At 51.7% G+C, this 18,938-nt stretch overlaps 3 protein-coding genes across 3 annotated transcripts; 1 reads left to right on the top strand and 2 right to left on the bottom strand.

Moving 5' to 3' along the window:
- Positions 1–645: 645 nt before the first annotated feature.
- Positions 646–12,570, top strand: amon (prohormone processing protease amontillado). Its single transcript, XM_003743463.2, has 11 exons — positions 646–1,070; positions 5,859–5,963; positions 7,821–7,961; positions 8,096–8,242; positions 8,410–8,568; positions 8,697–8,879; positions 9,444–9,656; positions 9,794–9,894; positions 9,996–10,229; positions 10,334–10,498; positions 10,625–12,570. The coding sequence occupies exons 1-11, from the start codon at positions 879–881 to the stop codon at positions 10,914–10,916; spliced, it is 1,932 nt and encodes a 643-aa protein (XP_003743511.2). The 5' UTR covers positions 646–878; the 3' UTR covers positions 10,917–12,570.
- Positions 12,571–13,527: 957 nt separating this feature from the next.
- On the bottom strand, positions 13,528–16,289 carry LOC100906703 (uncharacterized). Its single transcript, XM_003743464.1, has 5 exons — positions 16,176–16,289; positions 14,331–14,385; positions 14,180–14,225; positions 13,891–13,978; positions 13,528–13,705 (listed from the first exon to the last, which is right to left on the bottom strand). The coding sequence occupies exons 1-5, from the start codon at positions 16,287–16,289 to the stop codon at positions 13,583–13,585; spliced, it is 426 nt and encodes a 141-aa protein (XP_003743512.1). The 3' UTR covers positions 13,528–13,582.
- A 331-nt stretch (positions 16,290–16,620) lies between these two features.
- Positions 16,621–18,494, bottom strand: LOC100906847 (uncharacterized). Its single transcript, XM_003743465.1, has 3 exons — positions 18,452–18,494; positions 18,083–18,280; positions 16,621–16,853 (listed from the first exon to the last, which is right to left on the bottom strand). Exons 1-3 carry the CDS (start codon positions 18,492–18,494, stop codon positions 16,621–16,623), a joined length of 474 nt encoding a protein of 157 aa, XP_003743513.1.
- Positions 18,495–18,938: the final 444 nt, after the last annotated feature.

Genomic DNA, 18,938 nt, shown 5'->3' on the forward strand with positions numbered 1-18,938 from the left:
TCCCCTGTGGAGGGAGTTCCGCATGGGATAATTCAACAAGTTCGGAATGAGGGATTCGCTTTCAGCGGAATTAGGCGCGACAGAATATTTGATTTCAGTCTCCGAGCCCAAGACCGGCGCGGGATGACGGACGACGAGTAACGGGGTTCCGACCGAGCTTCTTATTTTCTCCTTTATCTCTATATTCGTCTCTCGCAGGTATCTTAGAGCTCGGGGATGGCTGGCCACATCGGAGATAATCTTGATAATAATTTTCTAAAATTATTCATTTCTGAAATTATTGAAATTAAGAAATCGGTCCACGAGGACTCCCATCCGACCGTCTGGAAGTCGATCAGACCCAACGGGAGCTTCCGGCCAGAGTTTCGCAAGATTGCAAATCGCGTCCGCGATCCTTTTATGCCGTGCGACTTCCTCATCACGTCTCGTGGGTACGGAATAGCCAGCTGTGAAGGTTGCGCCATTTGAAGGCGCAAGTCCACCGCACGATCAGCTCAAGTTGCCCACTCGACCGTGAATTTTTCATGCGCGAGGAATAATGAATCTCTCCGTACCTCCGTGCTTCGGTTTGTTTGTTTGTTATCTGTTGCTGCTGCCGCCGCCGCAGCCGTCGCCGCCGCTGCTGCTGCTACCATGGACTAAGAGTGAAGGGGCTTCCTTCGTTTGTCCCTCCATATGTTAGCAGACGGTCTTCGTGCGTCACATCCTGCTGCGCGCGCAGCTTCGAGTGGAGGGGACCAGTCAGTCCGTCAGTCCGAGGGCCTTACTCCTCCTGAGTGGAGTGCCTGCCTGCCTGCCTGCCTCCGCCACACCGAACAACGAAGAGTAGTCGCAGTACGAGGACGCAGATAGCCTTCTGGACGTCGCTAACTTCTTTCATGTTAAGCACAATGCTTGCCTCCAGGGCTCTTGCCCTGGTGGTCCTTGTCGCGGCTTGGCAGATCGAAGTAGAAGGCTTTCCGAGGAATGAAGTTTTCACCAATTCATTTCTGGTCCGCTTCCGACGCGACATGACTCTCAAGGAGGCGTCCGGCGTTGCCAACCTTCACGGTTTCATCAATCTGGGCAAGGTAAGTCGATGTCACGCTCTTGTCACGTAAGATTCGGGGAGAATTTCGGCCCCTTCTCGATTTCGGCTTATGGTGGCCATCTTGAACATCGGTGGTCGGCGGCGATGATATTTACGCTGTTGCGCTCGTCGCCGACGGGGCACGTTTGTGGGTGGGGGCTCCCGATGAGCTCTCCGGTTGATGTTCGACGAGCATGCGTCGAGGTTCTCGTCCCTCCGATCGAACCCACGTCGTTGGACGCGTTGGAGACGTGCGCCGGATGTTGAAATGCCGTTCTCCATAGGACCGCTCATCGACAGGATTAGACGCAACGTGCACCATATGGGCTTCGAGCCGATTTCAGCGTATGCGACCAGCTTTCGCTCACAACTCTAGAAGATCGTTTACTTGCTCGAACATATGGACGAGCTCGCGACCCTGGAGCAGAGTCGATCTGGCGGAGCAGGAACGGAGATTATACTCCGTGGGTCGTCGGTGCGACTCGGTCATTCGAGACCTGTCGATTCCAGACAGTGGCGTTCGTCCAAGTCGACAAATCCACGCGTCCCAACGTGAACGTGTGGGATGATAAGTGGGAGATCTGATGCATATCGCAGCCGGTTATCCATTGTTTCCACTGGATAGATCGGGATGAGACGGAGAAACAGCGCCGTCCATCTGGGGCACTAACATTGGCATGGCTCGGCCGTTTCATGCCGAGACTTGGCCGTCAGGACGTTTTGTCGAAAAAAATCTGAGCTGTAAAGCTCTGCGTTTGCCGAAAACGCTCTTGAAGATGCCGCTGTACTTGAATGGCCTGGGGGGATTTGAACCGCCTGTGCAGTTCGGGAGATAACGCTCGGTCAGAACTGAGGGGAGCCCATTGTGAATAGTGGCGGAGCGAGCTCTGGGAGGATGGAGCTGCGACGTCGAGTGAAGAGAGATATCAATCGCTCCGGAATTCCCGCGAAGTTCTCGGGGGAGATGAAGTTTTCGGATACCATTCCCCGTATGCCGACCGTGTCGACCAAGCCGAGAGTTCCTAACGTCAGCAACAGTCTCGTCCAGCCCAACTATCCGTCCTTAGACCGCAAACTCAGCTACGGGAAGCTTTGTCGTTCATTACTCGTCGGCCCGTAACATATGGAAGCTAAAAATATGGCTTCTGTTGAGGAACGGATGAGTCTAGGTTAATTGAATCAAAAACACTCAAGTTTCTCCCTCCGACGTGCTCCTACTGCAGATGCGGGCAGACACTACGCTCGCTGTCTGAGGGTCGCCGATCTGAACGGACGCTGATTTTGGCGTCTACCAAGAATTAATGGATTTCCGCCTTGTGTCATGGTGGTGCCGTTCACGCCGGTCCGACACCGTTCTGGCATGGGCGGCTTCGCGCCTCCGGTCGACCGTTCCCATGTCACTCTCAGCGGACGCAAAATTTTACTATGCGGAACAGAATTCATCGAGCCCGTATCGAGCTGCGGGAACCCGATGCGCGACCTTTCTCGCGCTCTGGATGGGGGCAAGGTACCGCACGGCGTAGGCACTGACCGATGCCCACGCGGTCACGCTTTTTTTCCTTCCGTCGCGCCAATCGACGCTCGGTTGAGCTAAACAGCTCTTTGAGCTCCGAGCGAAGAACAGCCGTCGGGACCAGACTGCAATAATCGGACATCGGATCTGACAGAGTTCTTCAACCGTTCCCGATGGCTAGCAGCATCGCATGGGATTAGGCGATTTTCGGAGAGTGGAGACACCGAATTGAGACATGAGCAGGTCGTGTACGGCGCGGCGGTGACCATCGAGCTGAGGCAGCTCGTGCATCGACGTCTTGCGATGGGATCCGCTCCAGGACACGTTCGCAGACGCCGCGGCCTCGAAATTCTGTCGACGACTAACATCCACTCATTACGTGCCAGCCATCGGGAACAGATGAAATTGCTTCAATTAGAGGTCGCGTTGTCGTCGAGTTCGTAGGGGCCTCGCGAGCAAGAGCGTCTGGTGCTTGGGACTTCTATCGGGCTGAGAAGAGTTCTTTCGGGAATCGCCGAGACGGTTCGAAACTCCGTGCCGAGATGGAATCCTCTGAACTCGATGCACTCTGCCTGATCTGCCGCGAAGATTTCCCCGAGGAACTCCACCCCAATTTTCCGGCTAGAATTTCTTTCCATGTTTGTTGAAACGAAGCGCTCATCGGCTTCCCGAGTGGGTGTCATCGACGGCTAGAGCTTCCTGAGAAGAACGCTCTCCGCTCGTATCTCCGATGCGACTTCTCAATCTCGGATGCCCGGGGGAAGCGTTCGCATCGATTCGCCACCGGAACAAGACCCGGCGCGCGACGTCACGGAGAGTCTGTCACGCAGTGAGTGCGTTGGAGACAATCCGAGCACCTTCAAGCAACAGAGCCAAAGCTGCATTCCCGGATTGGGTCTATGCGCAGCGAAAAATCCCCTTTCCCGTTTATATCCGCGAGCTTGATAACGAGGTACCGCGGTATGAGGAAAGTTGGCCTCGATTCTCTTACACGCAAAGCTCGGCGCGACTTCAAGCGAGAACGGACACCCTGCGGACCAACGTCATGTCGCCCCGAGGAACAGAGGGTCTATCGTCACTGTGGGGTGTTCGACGACCACTTGATTCCTCCCGGCTGGCGGTCTTACATGCATGCAAACCAACCAACCTCTGGGCTATGCAGCGGCAATCTCAGCGGCTTTCTCTATCCGGGAAGTTGAGGACATCCGAGTGATTCTCAACCATACTGGCCCTAGTTCGCGCGTTTGTTTCTATCGCTGTCGCCCCGAACAGCACCGCCAGAATGATCTCCGTCTGCTTCCACTTGGAGCACGAAGACAGTCGGACTCACAAGAAATAACTCAGCCAGAAACGAACAAACAGTACTCCGTCGATTGCTCCCTGTCATCGTTTCCCGCCCTCGGAATCGATGACATCCCAGCTCGAGAGAAGAACCGTTTGTCTGCTGATATGAGATGCATACACCGATTCGCTCAGAGGGCGAAATGCACGTCACCTCCGTCCCGGTCACGGGAATGGCTCATCCTCAACCACCGCGACTCGAGGAAATGCGGAGTGTCGGTGTGGCGGTTTCAAAACGAAAGTTTCGGCTACCGGGTGAGCTGGCTTGCCGTAGACCCGGAGATAAATATAATTTCCATTTCGAAATATGCGTGCTCGTTCGCCGTAACGATCTATTTCCCGTGGATCGATGGCCTCCGACAGAGCTTCTCGCCTCCAAAATTAAATTCCGAATTGAATTCAGAAAGTTTCGCTCGATGCGCGGAGCTCCGATCCGGATTCGGCGCGCGGCTTCTTTCCTCCGAATGGAATTCCTCGGAATGATCTTCTCCTGATTCACAGACCACGGGAGCCGGATGATTGCGATGCACTGCCGTTCATACGATGCGGGAATCAGGGGGAATTCTGGCCGTCGGGCCCGAGCATCGGATCGGCGGATATGAAAGCATTCAGGGAGAAAATCGTTTGTGAGTCGCGATCCGAATGACAGAATCGAGTGTTCGTTCTGCGACGAGCGATTGCGCTCGGAGAGAGTAGTCCGCCATGCTCGTTGTTGCTATGTGCCCGCACTCTAATAAGATCATCATCGAAGACGGTCCTCGGTCCGCATTCCGTGCAGGCGTAATAAGAAGACTGTCCGTAAAACCAATTAAGCTCATTTCTTTGTCTGTTCGGCCCTGATGGAAATCTGCACAGAGACTCCGCCGACCGTTATCTTACCGACACTCTCCCCAAATCATTACCGAAGAGGCTGACGGCAGCGAATCGGTGGGACTTTTGGGAATATATCCACGACAAGCCTCACGTGGCAGGACACGAGATCTGAATTCACCGTGTTCTGGAGCCTCAAATAGATTTTCGCGTTTTCCGTGTCGTTCGCGAATTACACACCCAAAACCTCGACGATCGCAGCGAGAGAGCCTCGATGTAGGACAGATCCCTCGCCTGGAGCATCCCCGTTCGGAGCAGACTTGGAGGCTTTCCTGGCGGGATGGCGGATACGGGCCCAGAAAAGCGAGCTATCGATCGGTTGATACCTTTGAAAGTATCTTGAACTCAGAGGTTCTCGAATCCACGGCGAACGAGTATTGACAGCTCTGAAGGTCTACAAAAGGAACGCATTCGGTCTCAAGCGCGTGGAAAGACTGTTCATTTTCCAGTGGTGCTCCTCGGCTGCGAGGTGTACTTTTTAGGTACGAGGAGACGGGGAAAACTCGACAAGGAAGCCGTGTCGTGAATAGTGTTCTCGGACCGAGTCATCGGCGAGCATTCGTGGTTCGTGTGTATCTACATGAAAGCGGCTTGTGTAGAAACTCGGCGAGCGTTGGAGAGGGAGCATCTCAGGACGTCATTGCCGAAAGGGTTGATCAGATGTCGTCTTTCCTCCCAATCAAACGGATCGAGTCGGAGGGTCAATAGAAGGCTCGAATCACGCCGGTTGGGGACCGTGGGCTTCTGCTCAATTGATTGCTACGTCGGCGTAGCTTTCGAGCTCGATTTCAGGAACATCGAGATCTCGAGTGCGCAGACTCGAATGCAATATTGGATATTATGCCACAAGGACGCTTGGAGTCCGAAAAGCGGATCGACGATGAAAAATCCGATAGAACGCCTCAGAGATCCGCTCTGAACGGCTGCCAATAGAAAACAGGTTGTCTTAGCGAATTATGAGCGTGGTGCTTCGGAAGAGAATGCGAGAAAACACGCCCTCTGCGTCGACGCTTATCCCCATGGACTCGGATAGATGATGTGAACCGAATCTCTTCCACCTTTCAGCTGCTGGGGTCAAACCGAGAATTTCATTTTCTCCATCGCTCAGTGCCACACGCGAGGACACGGCGCAGTCTGAGCCACATGCGCACTTTGAAGTCACATCCAGACGTAAGTAAACTCATAATTCTCACCCCTACGGAGTCCCGGAGCTCACAATGGAAACTCAGAGGGTCGAAACGACCTTCAAGCCCCGGAAATCCCGCATCTCGAGCTCATAACTGACTGAGGCTTCTGAAAGTCCGTTGTCTTCAACGAGTTCGGAGGTCCACTCGTTCAACCTGGGGACGCCGGAGGACCGACTTCCGGACGCCTCATGGGAACAGACTCGGACCGCGCACCTGCGGGGAATTTTCGCGGCGGAATCTATCGAATCGACGCGTATGGGAGCCATTGCACAAAGAGGTGATAACCTTCGGAGCTACTGCGTCAAACGGCAGCGACCCATTGGAAAGTGAAATTACACCCTTCCAGCCCCCATCATCTCCGGGAGAGCCCCAACGTGCGAATACATTCATTGTTTGGATTTATCCAGCCACTCCCCCCAAAGTTCGTTGTTCAACGAGCTGGAATTGAGTTCCCGATCCCTTGAATTACTCGCGAAAGTTGGAGATCCACAAGACAAAGCGGAATGGGAAACAAAGCAAGGATTCTAGCGGAGATCTCCGCGATAGGCTCCTAGTCTGGAACTCGTCTCTCCCGCCCGAGTTCCAAGGCTGGCAGCCGGAACCGGCGGGAGGGAATAATTGATCGGCTTCCGGACGATCTCAATCATTTGCAGCTCGAATTCCCCTCGCTGGGGTGTCTTGTGAAATTTCGTGTGACTTGCCGAATCGATCGAGCACATGGAAGTGGGCGTCCTAAGGCACGTGGAACACGAATGAGCTCCACGACTGGTATTTCAACCCGTGCTCTGCTATTAATATTGCGCGTTTGTTGAGTCAGCTCCGACTGATGGTGCACTCGGAGTGTTTGCTTCCCGTCTGACGAGCTCTCGCTCGAGACTACATGCCTGACGCCGTCCTTCCGCCCACTTCGAGTGCTCCCATCTCTGACGTCTCCGGAATCGCTCCTTTACCTCCCGCTCAGCGCAGTCCAACCGTAAAACATCTTGCTTGAGCACCACAAGTCGATTCCCTTTAGGGATTCCATCACTCACTGCGTCCGATCCCTCCCTTCCCTTGACAAGCACGCGGTCGGTCTCCGAGGAGTGGGGGCTGAAACTGAGCCCTTTCAGTCAGTTCTGGAAGCAGTTCTATGCGTCAAGGAGCAAATCCCCTGAATTTCTTGCGCTCATCTCGGATTCTAAATTTAGACTCGCCATGCCAGACCGCTCCAGATCCAATCTCTCGAATTCGAGTCCCTCTCGGGCCACCATGCTGAATCTGCACGCAAATGAGCTTTTTGTTTCGCGGAAAATGCTGCGAGAACAGAAGCGTTTGCTCCAAAACGCTTCGATGAGAGCAGCTGTCCGTGCTCTCGGTAGTCTTTCTCCTACCCGGCTTGTTCTGGCTCGGGTGAATCAGATCCGCGTGGAGGACGCGTGAGAGTTTTTGGGGTAATCAAGGCGTCAGCAGACGCGCGCAGACCAGGGAACCAGGGTCTCGAGTCCTTTCCTGCCAGAAATTCATCATTGAGGCCCTGCCACTCACCACGGAGTCGTCTCCATGAATCACGTTCTATATGCAAAGATTTTCCATCGCTTTCGAGTGAAGGAGTCCACTTCTGTTCTTGACGGATACTCCTGATCGCGCACGTCTCTCGTTGGAGGGCTCGGCACGCTCGTTCGGCATGCATGTCGGAACACTCGATCTTCTCTCTAAAAACTTTCTCATCGAGTCCAATCCTGGGGATGGACGATCGAGGCTAGAATGGAGCTCTGGCGCGGTATTCCCCACATTCAGTGCTCAGGAAAGAGAGGAGCGAATCATGAAGTTTTATCTGACTCGAGAAGCGTTTTATCATCAGGTGAGGTTCGCAATACAACAGACGGGCTTCCAACGAACCAAGAGGGGTTACAACCGACTGCGGCTCGCCGTTCTCGAAGAGATTCAGCAACAGCACCAGAACGAGCCGACGGATCCGTATTTCCCCTTCCAGTGGTATCTTGTGAGTGTCTCGCGGAGCGGATAAGACTTACGTGTCTGGCACAACTATTGCCGGAGGCGTATATTCGGCACTGAACTTTCGAAAGTTGAATGTTCGACGGGGATGCTATGAATAACACCGTAATTTCTTTCTAGAAAAACATAGGGCAAAACGGAGGCAAGCCACGTCTCGACTTGAATGTTGAAGCTGCATGGGCTCAAGGCTTCACTGGGAGAAATGTGACCACGGCCATCATGGATGATGGGGTCGACTATATGCATCCCGACCTGCGGGACAATTACGTGAGTATCAGGAAGAAAAAATTTCCGGGCTTCGACTCTGAGTCCTAGTTGGTCAGCTTTCTCGTATCAGACCACTCGAAAGAGTTAGGATCCGCTACAGGACTTCTTGGTCGATTCGAGACTGGACTTCCCGACAATCACCTAAACTGTCGTTCCCTCGATTGCAGAACGCTCGAGCATCGTACGATTTCTCTGGGAACGATCCGTTCCCATATCCCCGGTACACAGACGATTGGTTCAATTCACACGGGACCCGTTGCGCCGGTGAGGTGGCCGCCAAACGAGACAATGGCGTTTGCGGTGTTGGCGTCGCCTACAACTCGAAGGTTAGATCTCTGTTCTAGACTTCCGAGAGTCTTCCGACCGAAAGCTTCAGCTCCTCCCAACCGGAGATGACATCTCGTTATTACATCCCTGCGGTGTTCCTCACGGTGACGGGAATCGTCTTCCGCAGGTTGCGGGGATCCGAATGCTCGATCAACCCTACATGACCGATTTGATCGAAGCTAACTCGATGGGACACGAGCCCAACCTCATCGATATCTACTCGGCGTCCTGGGGTCCAACAGATGACGGCAAAACTGTCGACGGTCCTCGAAATGCTACGATGAGAGCCATTGTCCGCGGAGTGAACGAGGTGAGTCCCGGATGTGAATCTTCCTCCGCGGCTAATCATTGGGCCCTCTCTTATCGGCTCAAGGCCGAGTGACTTATCGGAATCCCAGCAGGAGTCCGCTGGCGGGGTTTGCGTGGGCGACCGTGTGACCAAGATACCTCGGTCAGATGTATCGCGATCTCGGGATCTTGTCACAGCGAAGTGCTACAGGGGTTGTTCGGGGGTTCTCGTACGACGCCGACGCTTGCCTCGCACTCACTCAGCAAATCCCCGACACGGAAAATCCTGTTCTCGAAAGGCTTCTTCTAATCTGCGTGATTGTTAGGGATCAGACGGGGCACGAATTCAACGCGCGTTATTTCGACAGAGCACCTGAGGATTTTAAGACCTTCAATGAGTTTTCCAAGCGGATCAGACAGACGAGACTTCGCGCTCCGATACTCAAATTAGCGAATAAAGTTCACACCGAGCCCGCCCATGCATGTCAAACTTCACGCAGATGAATAAGGCGATGAAGGTCCCTATACTACAGAAGCAGCTTCGAATAATCGTATTCTAGAGGATTGAGTCTGCGTCTGATTCCAGGGTCGCCATGGACTTGGAAACATTTACGTGTGGGCCTCTGGAGATGGAGGTGAGGAGGATGACTGTAACTGCGACGGCTACGCGGCCTCCATGTGGACAGTTAGCATAAACTCCGCGATCAACAACGGCGAAAACGCTCACTACGATGAGAGCTGCTCGTCCACCCTCGCCTCAACGTTTTCAAACGGCGCGAAAGACCCTCACACCGGAGTCGTAAGTTCCACGGAGCTTTCGAATAGGCATATGAGCTGGATATACGAGCGTAAGACCCCCGCCCTGAATTCTAGTCGGCCCGATTTAGTACATTCCGGAAGGCTGCTTAGATTTGATCTCCGCTTACTCGTTTCCAGGCCACCACCGACCTGTACGGTAAATGTACAAAAACTCACTCCGGAACATCGGCAGCCGCTCCGGAGGCCGCCGGTGTTTTCGCATTGGCGCTCGAAGCGAAGTGAGTATGAGCTGCCGAACGGGCGATCCCAGTACGGCAGATTAGATCAACGATATCCTCGAATCTCGGAATTTACTGAATCCTTGAATCTGAATTTCCAGTCCCCAGCTCTCTTGGAGGGACATCCAGCATTTGACTGTCCTGACGTCGAAAAGGAACTCCCTGTACGATGCCAAAAATCGCTTCCATTGGAAAATGAACGGCGTTGGACTGGAATTCAATCATTTGTTTGGATACGGTGTGATGGATGCCGGAGCGATGGTTGCTCTAGCCAAGGAATGGAAAACTGTGCCTCCTCGATACCATTGCGAAGCCGGTTTGATCCGTTCACCTAAGTAAGGAAGACTTGGGTTATTGAGAGTTCCTTAACCCCAGGATATCAGTCTCATCGGTCCACAACCGAGAAAGCACAATCGATAACGATAACTTCTCTCCCCAGGAAATTCACCACCAACCAGTCTGTGATTCTAGAAATTGAAACTACGGCCTGTCAAGGCAAAGAGACCGAGGTGAATTACGTTGAACACGTTCAAGCTGTTCTCAGCCTCAATTCGACTCGTCGCGGAGAGGTGACTCTCTACCTCATTTCGCCATCTGGGACCAGGTGAGTTTCTGAGTCAGAGCCTTGATTGACAATACGGGATAGTGGAGATTAGCGAATCGACTGGGAATTCAAAGTGCTGTCGCGCTGCCAGTGAAAGTTATTCAAGCTTCCTCAATTGCTCACCAGATCCATGATTCTGAGTCGTCGACCCAACGACGATGATCATCGAGATGGCTTTTCGAAATGGCCGTTCATGACTACTCACACTTGGGGCGAAGACCCCAAAGGAAAGTGGCGCCTCGAAGCTTACATTTCTCAAGAAACCCAACAACCGAATCATGGCTGGATACTCGACTGGACTCTCATGATCCACGGAACCAAAGAAGCTCCCTATAAAGATCTGCCAATCCAGGACGAGAACAGCAAACTGGCCATCGTCAAGAAGGCGCATGAAGATTATATGAAGAAGAAGCATTGAACATTCGGACCAAATCTCAAAGCGGTGGGAACCGAGGATTCCCGGAATCGAAAATTCATCCTATTCGATCAGCTCCTCCCTGATCAGTCTGACGCCGGAGTCTAAACTTCGAAGAAATTCTCCTAATCACATGATCTGAAAGCCGTCTGGTGTGCGTCTTTCAATCCAGACAGACGAATCATGATATTCCAAGAGTTAATCGACAAGAATCGGAAGTCGAATTTCCAAATTTTCAAATCCAAAACTTTAGCAAACAAAACTCGAGGGTCTGAGTCGACCTCCGACATACATCAGGGTACATAGTAGGGGTCGTACAATGTTCAGGGAACAAATGATTCGACGATCGTAGTGAATCCACTCATGCTTCCCTGAAAGAGAGAATAAGCGCCATTCGACCACTGAACCTCATTTGGATGAGCTCCCCTTCAACATTACTCGGACATCGCAGCTTCGAGCTCGTCCAAGAAGAGAGGAAACGCAATCAGCTTGCGCTCGAATCTCGTCAAAAACGAAATTAGATAATTATGGGATTCAGCGAGGTCGTAGCGTATCGATGTTTTTTTGTTGATGTTTCAAGTTCTAGCCACCTGTTACGTTACGTTGATAACGACAATGTTGACGACCACGACGACGATCTCAAGAGCATCGTCAAGGATGCCGGAGATGATCGTGATGTCTATTTTTCTTAGATGAGAGAAGGCTCGCCTTCGCTCCGCATTGAGATGAGAGATCTCAGGCTCAAACCGCGAGGAAAAAAAACGAATTCAGTTCAACGACATCTCCATTAGACAGGAATTCATCCTTGTCGTGAGGGTAGCCGTTCCATCGTTTGAGCCCCCCGCCCAACCCTCAAGCCTCCCTTCCCACCATCACAAAGCATATCCTGAATCTTCAATGACACGCTGCGAGAGAGAAGCGAAGACTTGTGGATGCGAATCGGTGTCGCAAGACGCCATCAGCTCACCACTCAAACAATCAATGAGTCGAGCAAGTGATTGGGGCAGTCAGTCAGTCAGTGAGTCTCATCACCCCTGAGACTTCCGACGGAGCTTCTTCGGCATCGGTTCCCCTTGACAAGTCGGTTGTGCCTCAGACATGTCTGTTTAGACCTGCGAACCCCGCCCGGAACAACAACGCCTAGCAATTATCGGAAGTACCAGAGCGAACAACTCGAGGAACAGACGAACATTGGAGACATATACTGGACTGGCTCTATCTGCTTGCATGTCCTGCTTCGGAGGTTCGCCGATAGAACCTCATCGGCTTGCGGTCACAATCAGACTCACACCACGCTTCCGGATAATTGGCTGGGAGGAGTGGCCCAGCCGTATGCCGATGCCTGTCTGATTCTGACGATACCGTGGAACGCAGTAGGTAGCTCATAAATCGACGATAAAACAAGAACACCTTTGATTTTATTTCATTCACCCGCATCGTGATTATTAGTATTATAATTGTTGTACCAACCGATTTTACTTTGGCTACCGTCTGGCCTCACCACGCAACGTTCGACATCAAGAGCAGCCGTCGTAAAGGGAAAAATCTGTCTACTTACCTATCCTTATGAACCAGAGCTGTTGAAAAGGTTGAAATAACTGACGACTGATTTATTTTGAATTCCGAAGAAACCAATAAAAATCTATTTATCACCCTATTCTCCGCTTCGCCGTGCCTGAAGGTAGATACTCGGATGAATCGAGCGCAGTACGCGCGGAAAACTCTCGACGGCGTCGGAAGGGGTCGACGCCAGCTTGTCCGTGTTCTCAGATTCTAACAATTCTCTTGCCTCGATCGATCCTCAATGATCGTTCTCCCACCCTGTGTGTGGCGAGCTTCAGTCGTGCCGGATCGGGATTCCAGTATCCCTCGAACCAGACATCGACGTGATGGTCAAAACTCACCAGGAGCTTTCCGCGTGCAATCCCGAATTCTCGAGGAAGAACTTCTCATCAAAATAGACCGCTTTCACTAGATTGAGAAGCAATCAGAGAATGTCGCTCTTTCCACGGGTGTACTTGTAGCCCTGACGAACATTCGCCGGCTCTGGATAATCCCAGCTAGAATTCGTTCTCGTGGTTTCCCGTTGCCCGAGAGGTTCGATGGCCCCTGGACTTTGGATCGACGCCGACGCGACGGAAAGAATAAAATTCCTAGGGATGATCTCCACGGCAAATCCCGACGAGCCTGGCTGGCGAGGCCGGAGAATATGGACAGGCATTATTTATATTGCTTATTGTGGTCCATCAAACTTCTCTATCGCATGATGCTCCGTGAGACCGAGGACTGCAGCCTGTAGATCAGGTCTCATTTAGCCGACCTCCATGCGGAGCGAAAACGCGCGGGGTCGACACGGAAAGCCGTGCGTTCGAGTATAGCTAAAGTTTCCCTGATTTGATACTCAGGCCCTCGTTGTGAGGGCCCAAGAGTGATACGATAGTGGCTCATACCTCATACAATACGCTCGTAGTATACCCGTGATTTCCGCATCGCGGACAGAACTCATGTTATCGGTCGCCTACGAAGCTACTGCGCATTTATTTATCGGAGGCTCTCGAGAGAGGTAATCATACAGATTCACACGCAAAGCTCGGATGACGTGCATTCCACTTGCACTCTATGTATATTCACTCGTATTTCGCAGCCATCGGGCTTTTCCACCACAATCATTACACTGGGGAGTAGGCAGGCGCGGATCCCATGTAGGGCGATGGGCCTGATGAGACCTGCGGCATCGGCATTGGCATGGCCGGGCCGCTGAAGTGGACCTCGGTGTGGGTCTGCGCATTGCCCTAGAATGCATGAGAGATATCAGCGGAGGCTTTCACATATTCCGAGGAATATACCAGGCTCCATTGCCGATCTCCTCGCCGACTTTGCTCAAGATTCGTGTTATGGGAAGAAGCTCGATGTTGGATTCCCATCGGGCCGACAGATGAACATTTCTTAAGAAGCCACAAATGTAAACAGAACTCACTCCTCCACCCACAAGGACTATTCTACGAAGGCAGCAACAGCGGAAGCAGCCATAGCAACAACAAAGGACGATGAGCACCGCTGAAATACTAGGGGTGTCCTGAGTATGTCTCTCGCGATAGTTGGCATCATCTCGATGTCTTAGTATTATAGTCATCATCATCATCATTATAACGGGGCTACGAAATCGTTTCCCCTTGGAGAGTATTCTGCTTAACTCTGTCCCTGAGTTGAGAATCGTATAGAAGGGATGAGCGGAGGAGCGCAGGGGCTCGGTGTGCGAGACTTACTAATCAGGATTGCCGAGGAGAAGTCGAAGTGGCTCATGTTGATGACCTTCAAATATGAGTATCCGTCAACTTTGAGCGGTTTCCTTATCGTGATTTTCGATACTTCCGCTCGGAGTGGGATTCGGAGAGGAATGAGAAACGAAGAACCTACCGTTCGCTGCCTTATTCAAACGTCGAATAAATGCCTCGAAACGCTCAAATCTTTTCTACATGGTGAGTGGATCGCGGCGAGGAGGCAGAGATCTCTGACGCGTCATTGTTTTCATTGGCGGTCGGATGCTCAACCGAGGAAACCCGACAGAAAAAGCACTCAATTCGAAAGTTGATGGAACGATTCGATTCTGCTTTGGAGATCTGGTTATATGCTAATTGTAGGCTGTACATCCAGTATCGAGGGAGAACACTGCGTCCGCTCCAGAGAAATGTATAGTGAATGTCCACGGAGCTGGTCGAAGTTGGCGTCGTCTTGTCGACGGGAGGCAGATGGATTTCGCGTGGAAGGCATGCATATCCATTAATCGAGTCCCTGCGATTCCGCGATTGAATGCCGCGGTCTCTCTCCACATCGGACTCCTAGAGATCTCTTGCTGATTCGACATAGCGGTTGATGAGTCGGTCGCCTCCTTAAGCCAAAACTTGCAAGGTCTTATCCTGGTGGAGTAGACCATAGACTATTGGCCATTCCTCACTTTCGAGCCTCTGAGGGCTATGGATACAGTCGAACCCGCTCATAAGAGACCTCTCCGGGAATCGAAAATGGTCTCTTATATCCGGTTTCTCTGATATCTCAGGTACTGTTTGACGATGAAAAACCAGAATCTTGCCCTCCTCGTTTGAATCGCCTGCCTATATCATGATTGTGTGGAGAGACTATAATTTTCAGAGCAAATTGTGGTCTATTACGGAAGTTCATCAGAAGCGTTTATCGCACTCCGTATCACAATGCATAGGGTGTATGATCTAATGAGCTCCTGCGAAGTATGATGGTATCGAACAGCGAATCGGCGCGAGTTGTCTCATTCGCGCGTCTTTCGAGGGAAAGAGAAGTCATGGAATAACAAACGGAAATTCTGCTTGAGAGGGTTCTCTCTTACATGCGAGGTCTCCGACATGGGACTCTATGAAGCCGAGGTTTCTGAACTGTCTCTTGTGCTCGGTTTCCTCTTATATCAGGGTTTCTAATAAGCGAGGTTTTCAACAACTAGCCCTGTGAGGAAACAAAAACGGGGGATCGGGATCGGTCTCTTATATCCGTTCTTCATTTTTGACTGGTTTCCTCATAAGCGGGTTCGACTGTAGCTGGATGTGAATTTTCCTGAGGCCAAAGTCGTAGATTGACGAGCTGCCGTGAATCTCGCTCACCGAAAGGGATCGTTCGGCGTCAAACGATAGCTCCACTCAGATTTGTTTGGGTTACGCTGTGAGAGTCTGGCATTTCGGCGATCGATGATGTTAGCGGCGAGCGGTTTTCGCCAAGCCAACTCCATATCCGAGGCGCTCCCTTGAGCCCGAAGGTTCTTTTCTGTCCCGGAATCCGAGCCAGGGTGACCTCTCTGGTATTTCTCCGGGTATACGAAGAAGGTCTTTGATCCCGAGTTCAGCATGAAGCCATGTGCACCTCATTCCGAGGTAGACAACACGAACACATTAGGAAAAGGGGAGAATTTATTTCGGTGTTCATTCGCTCGTCGCGGCTTAAGCGAAGCTGCCGTCGACCTTCAGGCCGTCTTCCAGGAGGCCTGCTGAGGCACGAACATGCTCACTCACGGAAAACTTCGTTCATCCATAAGATAACTTATAACTCCTGAACATTCCTCTCTCCATTATTGAGAAAAAATAACACACCCAACAGGGGTCGTGAATCATCCAAGACAACATGTTCTCGAGCCACGTTCCACAGCACGCGGATATGGCCCCTGTTCCTTCCTCTCGTGCCGAACTTCGCTTCCGGCATTCATATGAGTGCTCGATGGGGGACGTCCGTTTATAAACTCACGCAATCCGTGATTATTCCATTTGGCCAATCGCGAAGGGTCGGAGGTACAGGTTTCGAATGCGCCAAATGCCATTGTACGGATCCGGCATTCGTATCCCGAGGCTTTTTCCCCATATTCAGGTCTGAGAGGATCGGAAGCTACCTACTCCGATTGAGGGTCCGGGTCGGAGCTCCTCATCCTTGTAGAATGTCCACATTGGTCCCGTCTGATCGCGACAGCCTCCCGCTGCGAACCGGATCTTCCAGGTGAGGTCCCGAGCTTGTTTTACATTTTGCCTTCGGATACGCCATTCGGAGACTTCTGGAGAGCTGGTCGATAGCTCACGAGCCCATCCCCTCGAATTTGATTGAGATCACTAGACATTGCGCTGTGTTCAACATTGCGGTCGAAGAATCAATAATGGTTCCCGTGAGGAGTATCACCCACTGATTGTGAGTGTTAGGATCAGCAAGACATCAAAATTATTGCGACAATGATCAATTGCATAAGAGCCGAGGGTCGCCGCGACCACGTAGAATTACAAGCGTCTGTCATACAGCTGACCACGCAGCCTCGCACGTAGCGATCGTCGAAGTAGAAACTGCCGCAGTGAGACATGCGAACCAGCTCGGTGTCGACTGTCAACGTTCCGGAGTCGAGAGCGCAGGTCCGTACCACCATCGATTCACCGGAGTCTTCTGGAATAGACGATCGGGAAATCATGGCATTGACAGAACTGGATAATTATGTCAGCGGTTCTCTACCTTCTGGGCCTGACCTTGTGGGGGTCGGCTAGGCCGCTATTGTACTGACTCATCACTCATCCCTTCGAATAAAAACGACTCTTATTCGAAAAATGTAGCGGGGCAAAACTCAGCCTATGAAGAGGAACTCCCATTCCATGGCTCCATCCGACATGGGCGTGTGGCAGGAATAGAACGAAATTCGCAGTCGGTGGGAACCTCCGTGAAATTCCGCACCGCAGCAATATGAGACTGTTTGAGACCTTAGCCTGGGGCTTGCATCTCAGGAGCCTTTGATACGGATGCAGATCCGTCAGAAGAGGAGAGCGGTTGAGGATTATGAATGCCTCATGTATGGCGCCCTGCTTCGCTTACTCGAAGCCACCTCCAGGTAGTGGGGAGCGAAAATTTTCAAAAAGCATCCTCCCGACGTGAGATGAGCTGGAGAGACGGAATATCTCCCATCGGGACCAGCAAGATGCGGTACAGTGGCAAGAACGATCCTCGTCCACTTGGTCGGACTTACTCATTCCAATGATCTATTAGTGGGTGAGCGGAAACGTAATCACAACGACACAAGAGAAAGAAGACGGATCGTTCCATTCGCAAACGAGCGTAATGCGAGGGAGGATCATCTGAATTTTTCCGATGCTTCGAATGGAGCAGATTTCAAGTTGGAAAAATGCTTCCCCGATCGCAGACTCAGATTACTGTTACGGGAATCGGCCGTCTCGATGCTTCCTCTCTCGGGATTTTTCTCCCCGTCTTCTAATTGGCCCAATAGAAAAACCCGCAGCAAACGTCGATTACAGACTCCGCATTATCCTCGTCCGTCTCGGCCGCTGTCGAGCTTTGTTCTCCGGCAGGACAGCATCGCAACATCGTCTCATCCTATTTTTGGGCTTGTCGGGATGTATTGCTGTCTTTGACAAGGCAATTAGGGATTCCGATTCCCCCGACTCGGATCGGAACCGATAGACCTAAACAAACCGATTCTAGTCGACGGATCTTCAGATGCGATACCGACGACGCAGGAGGAGCTTCGGCTAAGATCCACTGCTCTCTTCTTCCGTTTGATTAGTCTGGGCTGTAGAGTCGGGAGATATACGATTGGAGGAGCAGAAAGGCATGCCGAGTCCAGATGATGATATTTCGACTCGGTCAATCGGAATCACGGTACTTACCGAACGTTCCCGTTATCTTGACGCAAGCGGTGGCTGGGAAGAGACCCTCACGACTTTTCCGGCCAGCGAGACACGGCTGGTGCAATAGTTCGGTCGTGTAGTTGTGATGAAACGGATCTTCACAAGCCGGGTTATCCCCGTTGTGCGAGACACACTTGAAGCAATCGATCGCTCCGGCGGACACCACGAATAAGGAACCTTGAGGAGGGATAATATTCTTTGTGAAATCTGCCAGTTCAGGGAGTGATTGGAGGTTCTGGCATTGACTGATAAACATGAATATTCAATTAGTACGACTCCCGGTTTCTCGTGCGCTCTGGATAACGCCTGAGGCATGTCGTCCGAGAGCTCTTTATTTCAACAACTTACACAGAACGATGGATACGGAGGGCCAGTCGAACTTCCCTGTCATTGCTGCCTCTGAAAATGTGAACAATCTCTTGTTACCTTATCGACATACCGTAAATATTCTAATTGAAGGGCATGCCCGTCTATTTTTCGACCCCTCCGAAACCTGCCCGTCTATTGGAGACTGCCCGTCTTTATCTTCTATCCCCCGACAAGAGAACAGGACCTTCAATTAGAATATTTACGGTATCTGGTTTTCGCTAATCTGGGTTCTCTCTTTGAGAAGTCGGATCTTGATTCCAAGACTCTTTCAGCATGCATTTAGCCTTCGGAGCACCGGAGACTCGCACACTATACACAGGAATAATTATGAATGCTCGCATGACTTATCGGGGTTCCCCAATTTCGTCAAGGAACATGTGCATCAAGTTACTTGCCAGATCGCAAAACGGGGATTCGACTTCACGAAATAAATCGTGCGATCGCGAGGGAGCGTAGAGTCTACTAG

This window comes from Galendromus occidentalis, unplaced genomic scaffold (assembly GCF_000255335.2).
Source record: "Galendromus occidentalis unplaced genomic scaffold, Mocc_1.1 scf7180000077446, whole genome shotgun sequence".
In the NCBI taxonomy this organism is placed as follows: Eukaryota; Metazoa; Arthropoda; class Arachnida; order Mesostigmata; family Phytoseiidae; genus Galendromus; species Galendromus occidentalis.